Below are 12034 nucleotides of genomic sequence, written 5' to 3' on the forward strand. Positions count from 1 at the left end.
CATTGATAAATGATGTATGTTGTATTATGTGTGTATATATATATATACACACATAATACAACATACATATACATATACATACATACATATACATATATATATATATATATATATATATATATATATATATATATATATATATATATATATATATATATATATATATATATCTCAGAGGCGATTGCTCTAAGACTGCAAGGGAAGCTCAGCTTTCCCTAAAATGTCAAAAAATGAGTGATCAAATACATACTGTTGGGTGTACATGTCATTGAATAAATATGCACTACAACGCGCTCAACTTTTTTTCAGAATCAGCTTCTTATCACTGGTAAAGACGCGGCTATCCTCTCAATCATTCCCGCAGCTTCACGGTGCTTTAAACATTATGGAGTTCAGTAGCGAAGCAGCGAAACAAGACGAGTCATTGGATAAATGCTGGGCTTTGTCCCGCCCATCGGACGCTCAGCGTCTCTGGGGGTCTATGGGGCAGTGGGCTGGCCTCGGCTGGCCTGGACGCTCAGCTTCTGCATGATGATTGGATGATCTGTCTGAGGCTGAATCCCTTTTTGATTGACAGCGAAATGAGCGAATCAGCGATCCTTTGGTGTAGAGATCCATTGGAGCATTACATTTTCATTCTGTTCTGAGCTGAACCAGAGACTTTCTTAATCCCCTCAGTGGCAAATCAAGCTTCTATTTCTGGTGGGTTTTTTGTAGCTGTTTGTTAATGGAGACTGACTTCTATCACTCTTTCTGACTTCTATCATAGTTTTTGTCCAGCAGGTGCTGCTGAGGCCCTCCACCGTCACAAAGCACTAACAGGACACACTTCACATGGGCCTAGGCCGTTAAAGCAGCCTAGCTCTGCTGGCCATTGAGAGGACACTAGTCAAGTCCCTGGAAAAGACACCTTGTTGGTAGGACAGGGTCACAGATCATTTTCTTGAAAAGGAACGGAGGGTAGAATTTACGTATAAATAAACCGACACATTTTATGGGGCAGGGTTTGTAGCTCCAAACCCAGCAGGAAATGAGTCATATTAAAACGGAAAGAAATATGGACTGTTGAAAACCAGACAAACCAGAATGCACAGACACACTGTTTGTAGGCTGTCACACGACAAAGTGAACCTTTATATTTTGTTAAACTGCCTTAATTAAAAACTGGGAAAGAGTACACTGCCCCATATAGCCTTTCCACCATTTTGGATTTTCATCCATCGTCTGTCTGTGCTGCTCACCCTCATTTCTATTGGTTGACATGCCTCCACATCAGAGTCCATTGCAGCAAAAGTTGAAATGCTTTGAACTTTTTTGACTCTTGACAGAGTGTCGTTAACTGCATAAAGGCACATTTGTAATCTGTTAGAGCCAACACAGAGACCTGATACATTTGATGAATGAGTTTTGACGCAACGTCAGCCTCTAGTGTGTAGGCACCCTGTAGGGCTCTTACGTGGCCTACGGCGCAGGCTCTGTGTCGAGTCAATGTAGAAGTATAAATCAGCCTTCAGAAGTGTCCATAGGTGTGATATGAGTGAATGTGTGAGGGTGTTGCCCTGCGAAGGACTGCCTCCCCTTCCAGGTTGTGTTCCTCCCTTGCACACAGTGATTCCGGGTAGGCTTCGAACCCACCATGACCATGAACTGGATATGTGGTTAAAGACGCAATTTGCTTTTTACTACAGTACAATGCTGTTGTAATTCATGCAGAATATTCCTTAAAAATACTGTGACTGTTTTCAGAGACAGAGGTGTTCTGAAATGAAATGTGCAACACACTCACACCTATGGACATATTTGAGTAACCAATTACTCAACTACAAACCTGTGGGTATTTTTAGAACATGGGAGGAAACCGGAGCACCCAAAGGAAAACCATGTGGAGAACACATCAAACTCAAACAGTCACCCAGAGCAGGGCTTAAACTCACAACCCCAGGACCCTGGAGCTGTGTGCGCCAGTGTGTGACTGGCATAAACATGTACGCTCTAAATTACTGACACTGATAGTATTTAAATCTAAATTTGGAATTTTTATTATAATATTTTGAATTTTATCTATCTAAATTTTGTACATTTCAATACTCATTGATTTATCTAATCTATTTACATTTAAATTAGTGTTATGTCATCTGATAAACTTGAAATAATTAATGAGTAATTGATTAATTTCAATTATAACACAATACATTTTAGTGTTTAACTGGACAAATCTTATTGTTACTGCCTTCTGACCAGTTCACCTGCACTTCTGTTTAACTTTACACCAAAAAAGGGAATTGCTCCAGATTATTAAAGCCATGAGACCAATGAGTTTGTTCAGTATTTTAAACAAGGTCGTGGACCTCTGTTGAATACAGCACTGTTTTATCAATCAAAACTTTATACAGAAATCTAAGTTTTTCTGCTGTAATGACAGGTTCCCAGCAATGCCTTGTCCTTTAACAAGTACATATTATCCTAGTTAATAAAATTTAAAGGCGATTACTTGTAGTAATGTCAACACACAAGGTAATATTGTCAATTTTGTACTGATCTGATAGTTTTCTTTTGTAAATGAATCGCTTGAATGTCATTTCAGTACAGTGTCTTTTTAAAAAACATTATGAAGTTAAAAATACTTTTTAACTTGTCATATGGATATATAAATTTGAGTAAACATCAGGCAGTTCTGGACATTGTATAATCATGGAAAACCTGTTATAAACTACAAACCTGAGGGCTACACTGTACTGAAATGACACTCTAGCATGTAGCTGAGATGATCATGACAAGAACTGACAAGATTACATTTAAATGGTGCATAAATATCAGAAATTGAAAGGCTTATAGGTCACACAAACACCTCCATACATGAAACACATTTCTGTTGGAGCACCCACTACAACACTAACGTTGAGTCTAGCTTAGCTTAAGTACACAGCTGAAGGGACGTGAAGTGTGTCCCAATTCCATTCTCAGATCTCTAATCACCCCTTTTGCTCACCCTTTTATGCCATCAAAGTGCACACTTCATTGAAGGCCTTAGGCTCAGGGTTGGAATTGTGACACGGGTGAGATGGCTCTGTAATCAGCAGCAGTGAGGAAAAGGGCACCGTGATTGATTAATGCTTTGTTCTGTCACTCTGTGGAAGTTTACTTTTCCTGACCAATGGTTGACCTCTGGCCTAGATTGGAATTTTTGAGATCTGAATATTTAAGGCTTGAAAGTATGAACAATTAAATATTTAATATAAACAATAAATAATGCACACAAACAACCCCACTCAAAGACATACAGACATTTACAGCACACACCTTTATACACTGTCATTTATTTTCAATTCAGTAATTCATGAGGTCCTGACATTAAAAAAAAATCTCTAAATAAATGCAGGTTTAGGGTATGCATGTATGATCTTTGTGTGCATTTATCACTTAATATTTCCATGCATAGAATGGTGAGTAAAAGTGGTTGCAGTTCTCCCTTTCTTTGCATCTTTACTTCCTCTTCTTTTCCTGTGTGGTGTTAAACCAGGCATCTAGTAGCTTCTTGCTGTAGTAAATCTGCCAGGCATGTACCTGAATAGCTATTACCATGAGCAAATACATGACTGACACAGCTGAGAATCCAAAGATGAAGCGGTAAGCCTTGCCATGCCTGTACAGCTGCTGTGCCACCGGGAACATCTCCATGGCTCCAAAGATCAGCGGAGCCACAGAAAACAGACCAGCACTAATCATAGATATCACCAGGTAGCTGATGTTGTTTTTGGGCATGGCCATAGCATTTAGTAGTGAGGGCAGCAGACTTAAAAGGTATGGGTACTCCCATTGGTATGGCATAGCAACCACATCATGGGACAGTAGTTTGAGGTGGGCCACCATCACCTGGGCAGCTACCAATGTCCATATTAAAAGATGTACAACAGTCAACTTCTTTATCTCTGACTTCAATGAAGCGCTGTAACACACAAAATATACAAGTTACTATTTGTTCATGACTACATCTAAAATACTTGCACTTGCATCTTTTTGCACATTTTAAATAAATTAAAAATATGTATCTCCCAAAATGTTAACTTTACTGCAGAAGAAAAAAAAAACATCTTCACTTTCAGTGGAATCAATGTAAAAAGCTTTATTGCAAATAATTTGTAGCATTTCTATTGGTCCATTCATCACAATATTTCCACACAACGTGAAAGACAGCTGTGTTAAGATGATGTAATAAAAATCTACAGAAATGGAGATGCATGTTTCATTTTGACAGTGACAACATGCATTTTACATGTACAATTCATCTCTCTATTGCACATTTGTTTTTACACACTTTCATTCATTTATTCACTCATTGATTATCTGTAACCACTTGTCCAGTTCAGGGTCGCGGTGGGTCCGGAGCCTATCTGGAATCACTGGGTACAAGGCGGGAACACACCCTGGAGGGGGTGCCAGTCCTTTACAGGGCGACACTGGGAGAACACACCAAATTCCTCACAGACAGTCACCCAGAGCAGGACTTGAACCCACAACCCCCAGGTCCCTGGAGCTGCGTGACTGCGACACTACTTGCGCCACCATGCCACCCTGTTTTTATACACTTCCCTTAGTTATATAATCTGTGTGTGTGTATATATATATAATCTTTATATTTATAATATATATAAATAAAAATCTTTATTTATAATTTTTATATTGTGTTTGTTTATATTTATGGTCAATTATCTCAATTAGAAAAAATTCTATATTTATTTGCCTTGCGTTATTTCAATGTGAGTGATACAGTCATCAAAGCATTTCACTGCCAGTTGTACCATGTAAGAGTATGTATGTGACAAACTTCAAACTTTGATTTGAACACATTTTCAGTTGTAAGACTGATGTTCTCGGTAGATGTCTTGGTTATAAAGGAACACTAGGAAGTAACTTTACCTTAAAATTGCAGCTTCAAAATCATTTTGATACTCCACTGACCTGTAATACGGAGAACTAAGCCTTTGTTTTTGCTACTCCAGGCTCAGCACTGCAAAAACTGCAGTTAATAAACTGTTCTGTTAATAAAAAGTTTTGCCAAATTTCTATCAAATTATTAATCATTGCCAATTCCACACATTATTGAATCTACCACCTAACTGTCAAGTGAGAATGTGCATCCTCCAAGACATGCAGCCAACGAACTGCTTGTTTTTAGACAGATGCGAATACATGCCAACATCCCAATTCTGTCAATTCTGCTAACAAATGCTGATGCGCCACAGGGGAGAGGGGTGACATCTCACCCCACCACAGCTGAGATTGAGGCCAATTGTGCTTTCTAGGACTCACAGCCTTAAGCCCAATTTATCCTTCTGTTGCACACCTTTATTATTATTATTTTTTTTTTAATTGTAAGAGAATACATGTCTTGCACAGACACAAATCAATGACTACACCTGCTCGAATCTGCAGCTATGAGTCTCAAATTATGTATTTTTCGCTCACACGTGACAACTTCCGCATGCTCTCACTTTTGCACCAAATATCTCAGTCAGTGTGGTGCAAAACCAATTTGTACACCTGTACAGGCAGAGGCGGGCACTGTTTAGAGATCAGCTTACCCTTCTGACCAATCAGAGAACTTGTTAGGCACATGTCGAATGCTATTGTCGAATGCTGAGGCCTGTTCCTGTTACAGAGCACCTCCTACCAAAGGCCTTCTCCAGAAAACAAACCTGGAGGCCAGCGGGTTCATGTAGAAAATGGAATGGAAAGCTGGAAATTACTCTTTATCAGATTTCTGATGAAGAATGTAGCATAGAGATGAAACTGGGAGTATTTGTTATAACTCGACGAGAAGCGATACTACGCAGGAAAAACGTGTCGGCTTTGTATTAGTTACTTTACTGGCACCACATTTAAACGCTTCTCTGTCCCAAACAATGACTTACACCATTAATAGTGCACTTTAAAGATTTATAAAAGTAATTCCACTACTCCCCTACATTTAAGATTCAGCTCTGGTGTTGTGGGAGTGTAATTGCAGAGCGACGCCGACACCAATGCTGAAGTATATATCGGCCTTTAGATATATAATATATTTCAAAATACATTTTGAAATTTGGGGTATATGGTCAGCCTGATTTGGTCAAAATTAGGACCAAGACAGACATATTTTTCAGCCAATTTACCATATTTGTACATGTAGAGGGATGTCTTTTCTTTCATTTTCAACCAAACATAAACAGGGTTTAAACAGCTGAAATGTCTGTTCAAAATAATTTCTTATTATAATAAGTTTTTGCAGGGTAAGTTACAATGGGTGTGGCTAAGACAGGATGTCCAATATAGCAATGCAATATCTAAATAAGAATAGGTAATAGGTTCACTGTAAAAATGTAAAAGAAGTTACCTCATCTGATAGTGGGATCCCACTTTCTCTCTCGGTTTGAAATCATTCCCATCAGTCCCCACAGTTCTTGGACCTATGCGTGATGTCATGCCTAACTTTTGCAGTCCTATCTGAGAACAAAATTATCACACACAGATCAGTGGTGCAAAATATATGGCATTTCACACAGATGTAGAAAACGATGTACAATCCACACACACACACTGAAGGCCAATAAGGCTTTTTTGCCTTATTCAAATCAAAGACATATAGAAATTAGTGCACAGTCAGTGCTTAATGTAATATTAGGTGAGTATACTTCATGCATATTTCTTGTATAAATATATAAGAATACATTATGATCAAAAGCTGTCTGATACAACATTTTAAAGAGACTAAAACAAGATATGTTAAGAGCAGCCATAAACAAGAAGATAACCAACAGTTATAGTACTGTACAGTAATACCTTGACTTACAAGCTTATTTCGTTCTGTAACTGAGCTCGTAACTCAATTTGCTTGTATAACAAATAAAATTTCCCCATTAATTGAACTGTAAAGAAATTACCTTGAAGATCTGACAAACATGCTGCCAGAGATGGAGAAGGTGGAGGAGGTAGGGGGAGTTTTTCCTTTCGTACTCTATCACTTAAAGGGCCAATCTGTAATACTGACACCAAGCGTTTAAAATCGGAACTATAATACAGTTTCAAAACAGAGAGCTTTCTCCCTCCTCCCCCTCCTCCCCGAAGCGCGACCAGGATGTCAGTTTGAGGAAAATTGAATGACTTACTGCAAGAGATGAGTTTAAGAACTTGGACGGTAATAGCTAAGATGAATGTGCCATAGCTAGCACTATAGCTGTTGAAACTTTTTCAAATAACTCATTCCATTTTATCCATTTAAATCACACAAATAAATTGTATGTGCTAAACATTTACCTACTTAAATGGAGGGGAAAAATATAAAGACATGCCACCATTTTTCCTGCATTTACAAGAATGTACTGTCTAAACCACATTAAAATCTTAGACTACACAAGGCTGGTGTTATTTTCCCTTCAACCATAAATGTCATTTTAGGAGGCAGATCCTTGCTTCTTATTCACAATTTTCGTATTCAAGCATTAAGATCCACTTTAAATGAGTCAGTTTAAGAGTTTTATTTGTGTTATTCTTCAGCTTCTTATTGAATACTCACTTCCACCTTAAACAGCTATGTGAAGCTAAAGCTAGTGCTGGGTTTTATAAACAAAACTCAACAAAACATCTACCTACTAGTGAAACACTTATATTTGCTGTGTACTACCAAGCTTGATTTCTCAGTTCCACCTTAAATAGGTTAATATGTGATGTTTTTCAAACCCAAGTCTTACCCCTTAATTTGTTTAAAATACACAGACCATGGCGAAACACACATGAATCTGCCTCAATTTCTTTAAAACAAACAAATAATGGTATTTACACTTTTCAATCATGTTGTTATTCACCTTCTTCTCATAAAATACACAAAACACAGTCCTGGCACCTTTCAAACACTGCTATGCCTCACCTTCTTCATGGTGTTTACACCTTTTAATCTATACATACATGTACTTCTACTTCTATATTTTTTTCAGAAATGAAACTGCTGTTAAGGGGGGGCGACTACTGACGTGTAGAATGACCCATTAAATGTTTACAGAGAAGGTTATCAACCAATAACGGTAGCTTTACAGTCAGACCGTCCAGTCCGAAGATTTTAGTCTACTTCACCACTCCCCCTTCTCACTCAAGCGAACCAATCGGAGTAGGGGAGGGCGGGACTAGTTTGTGAACGAAACGCTTCTCCAAATTCTATGTAAGCTCTAGAAAAACAAATCCTGGACGTTTGTGAAATTCCGGACATTTTTCAAAGTCGATGTTTGTCGACTTTGTCGATGGACAGTGATGTTTGCACGGCAAGATAACCAAGTGAATCAAACACTCACTGGGCTACCTAGTGCCACGTGGCATAAGTTTGCTTGCTCGTAGCTCAGATATTGGCTTGCATCTTAAAGCATAATTTTTTTTTTTTAAATCAACCAAGTGACAGATCATATCTCTGAAAATTCCTAAGTTGATTCACTTGTAAATCAAGGTTAAAAAGTGACTTACTTCTTCTATAAATGGTACAATATGATTCTGACAGACCTTAAATAATTCAGATTGTTCTACTATATGAAGCTGGACTACTTATGTTGTCACTTTTGCTGCACACAGCACTACACTAAAAGAGACTGGAACTGCCACTATGGAAGGCCAACAAGGATAAAATTTGTTCTCCACTACCTTTGATATCTAACATATTGTATATTTTCAGTACTGAAATTTGCACCAGGTCATTTATAATTTACCTCTGTCTGATATTTAAATTTGTCTAAATCTGAAACATTTCAGAAATCTGTAAGGTGCAAATACTTTTTCATAGTATTGTATGTCTGCTATACTGACCACTTTAAATGACCTGGTGCAAATTTCAGATGTAAATTATGGAGCATTTTAAAATGACAGCAATTTAAATGATTTTGACATAATGACAAAGTTCAAAGATGATCTGATACTAAGTGTGTTGACTTGGCTGACTTGAATAACATGGTGGTCATTGTATTTAGAAATTATGGATCTTTTGAAAATTACAGCCATTTAAACGTAGTTACTGTAATCAGGGATTTGGACACAAAGTTCAAAGTGAAATTAGAAAAGAAACTGACAGTACAATTATACTAAGTGATACTATGTGTGCTGACATTCCTGAATGACATGGTGGTTAGAAAATACTGTAAATTTTAAAATGACAGCCAGTTTAATACAGAGAATATAAAGTGGGACATGAGCATAATAACAAAGTAATTCTAATACATGTATGTTTACAGTGTCAATCCTGTCAAAATCCACTGCAGGTAGAAATTAATGGCTAAAAGTAGGTAGAATATACAAGGGACTTTAAAAATACTGCAGCCATTTTATGATAGTTATTGATGTATGTGATGTGGTTTTTATGACCAAATCCAAGATGGAATTAAAAAAATGGAAAAGTCAGTTAAATCAGTTAAAAACAATTCAGTAAGCAAACAGAAGAATAACAGTAATAAAATATTGAAGTTACTGAAATAAAATACTGAAACTATACAATATGTTAGATAGCAAAAGCAGTGGAGAACAAACACTTTTTTTTTTATCTACTCTTTTGGACTCGTTAGCGTTCCATAGCGGCAGTTGCCGTCTCTTTCATTATTGTAGTGCTGTGTTGCAAAAGTGACAACATACGTTGTCCAGCTTCACATCGTAGAGCAAAATGGACAATTTAAGCTGTCAGCATCGTACTGTACAATTTATGGAAGTGTAAGTGACGTTTTTAGCCTCAGCGAGCTGATTGCTCTTTATCGTCTGATAGCAAGACCAAGAAGATTTGAGTGTCTTATGGCATGGCCGCAGTATGAAACAAGGCTGGCCAGTGTTGGAAGATGTATTTGGAAATTATGAAGCTCGATGTTAAAACACTTACCTATCCAAAGCTATGAAAACAGACAGTGGATATTTAAAATCGTTTACTCTGGGATAACTGCATTTCGTCGAGTTTTATTAAATCGCCAGTCAGCCATTAGCTAGCTCTTTACGGTAAGGCCAGATGTACGTGGCTCAATGTAAAACCACTGCAAAACATTAAAACTACATAGTGAATTACAAATTGCCGTTGGTCCATCGCAGAAATAAAAGCCAAAATGATTCTACTTACTCCTCCTTACTCCTGTAATTCTGGCGAACGCAAGAAGTTAAATTCGACAAAATATTCTGTAGCCAACAGAGTGCAGCAGCTCCTAACCTTTTTTATTTTTGTCAGATCTGCGCATGCGCAGTATCACAGCTTCACGTTATTTCTCCGCCCTGCGCAGCATCAGCATCAATGGAACTACGCCTTGTTTTCTTTTTCTTTTAAAACCTCCTCGTTCACATATTGTTCTACTTATTTGTATAATATTATGCTGCATTCATTCAAAAAAATTTAGTGTCTACTTCTGATGAGTTTCTCAATTTGTTCATAGCTTTCAATCATTATGCTCACATAAGGCTTATAAACATTAGAAACACACACTGAACAGCTTGCCAGTCACTAGCAGGGCATCACACACTCACCCAAACAGTGACACAAACAATATTCTATAGACAGTCAACCTACAAACATGTTTTTGGACTGAGGGAGGAAACTGTAGCAGCTGGAGGAAATCCACAGACGCAGTGAAACCACATCAGAGTCCTCACAGACCCAAGATGAGGATTGAGCCCAGGACACCAGAAGTGTATGGAAATGACCCTACCAGCTGTCCCAATATATAACAATGAATTTAACATACTGGGGCAAAATAAAACATAAAATTCTAGTATGGGCCACATCCGTTAAACCCAAAATAAAGAGGCTTAGGAATGGGCGTGAAGCTGAGTCCCCTGTTGGAAAGGTGAACACAAAAATGAAAGGTTGAAGATGAGGTGAAGGTGGGAGCGAGGAGAGGTCCGTCATGGAAGGGACATCAGTTTCGAGAGTATAAACAAGGCTGAGGGTAAGAGTTAAGATATAGTAAAGCACCCAATTATTTATAAATCTAATATGTAAATTATAGAAAATGTATGTAACATTTTGAATGTAATGACAATGTAACATTGAATTGAAAAATATGTAGTAAAATGCCATGTTGAAATTTCCCATAAAGGGTTGTCTTTTATTTCTCCATGGGCATTACATATATTTGTAAACCGTTCTACCCTTCACTTGTGAATATAACCCCAAATAAGAAAAAGTACAACACAGAAAAGTATACAATAGCATATTTTATTGTAATCTCAAAATAAACAATTAAATCTATATTTATTTTGCAGCATATTTAAAAACTTGCACAGTAAAGCATCACACAATGTTTAGGTGCTCAAGCAATTAATGAAGCAATTCAAGTTTACTGTCACATGATTCTTGTAAATAGGTCTTATAGTGTGCAAGAATAAAGGGACTTTGTCATCACATTATGCATTTCAGCATAAACCACACATTCTGTATTGGGCACAGGACATTACCACAGGCAGGCCACTTCAGCATTCTCCACAGGTATGATTTCTTTGGGGACTGTGTTTGTGCATTTCTTGTTGAAATATGCATGAGTGACCCTGGAAAAGATGTCCTCTTGAAGGCAGCATATGTTGTATGCGTGATGTGTAATTTCCATTTGATATGTGGCCATGGATTTTACGTTATCCTGTACAATAATCTAGGCATGCCAGTATAAATATGTTCATTAGCTGTAATGGAGTCTGTAGCACACAGCTTCTAAAAATATTTCTATTATTTTGTTAATAAAGCTGATAGAGATGAATGTATAATGTTATTGGCAGTTTAGCGATATTGGACACTTGCACATCTAACTTTTATTGTTTAAAAAAGCATGGGCTTTGTCTCCCTTTGCAGTAAAACACCCTTTCCTATTATGAGAATGATTCAGACTAGTTCTTTCTATTTCTGTACCAGAATGGGAGTATTTACAGACACCCAGTGTCTGAGCTTGTTTTGAAAACATGTATTGCCTGCTGACAACATGCGCATTTGCTCCAGAGAACACAGTGATCTGCAGCCAAATACTGGGGACTTTGTATTCTACAAGCTGTTAAAAGGCATTGG

At 37.5% G+C, this 12034-nt stretch overlaps 1 protein-coding gene across 1 annotated transcript; it reads right to left on the minus strand.

Moving 5' to 3' along the window:
• Nucleotides 1-2764: 2764 nt before the first annotated feature.
• On the minus strand, nt 2765-10243 carry jagn1a (jagunal homolog 1a). The gene is made up of 3 exons (XM_066641197.1): nt 10109-10243; nt 6374-6483; nt 2765-3946 (listed from the first exon to the last, which is right to left on the minus strand). Exons 2-3 carry the CDS (start codon nt 6460-6462, stop codon nt 3484-3486), a joined length of 552 nt encoding a protein of 183 aa, XP_066497294.1. The 5' UTR covers nt 6463-6483; nt 10109-10243; the 3' UTR covers nt 2765-3483.
• Between the last annotated feature and the right edge of the window lie 1791 nt (nt 10244-12034).

Source organism: Hoplias malabaricus, chromosome 12 (genome assembly GCF_029633855.1).
Source record: "Hoplias malabaricus isolate fHopMal1 chromosome 12, fHopMal1.hap1, whole genome shotgun sequence".
Taxonomy (NCBI): Eukaryota; Metazoa; Chordata; class Actinopteri; order Characiformes; family Erythrinidae; genus Hoplias; species Hoplias malabaricus.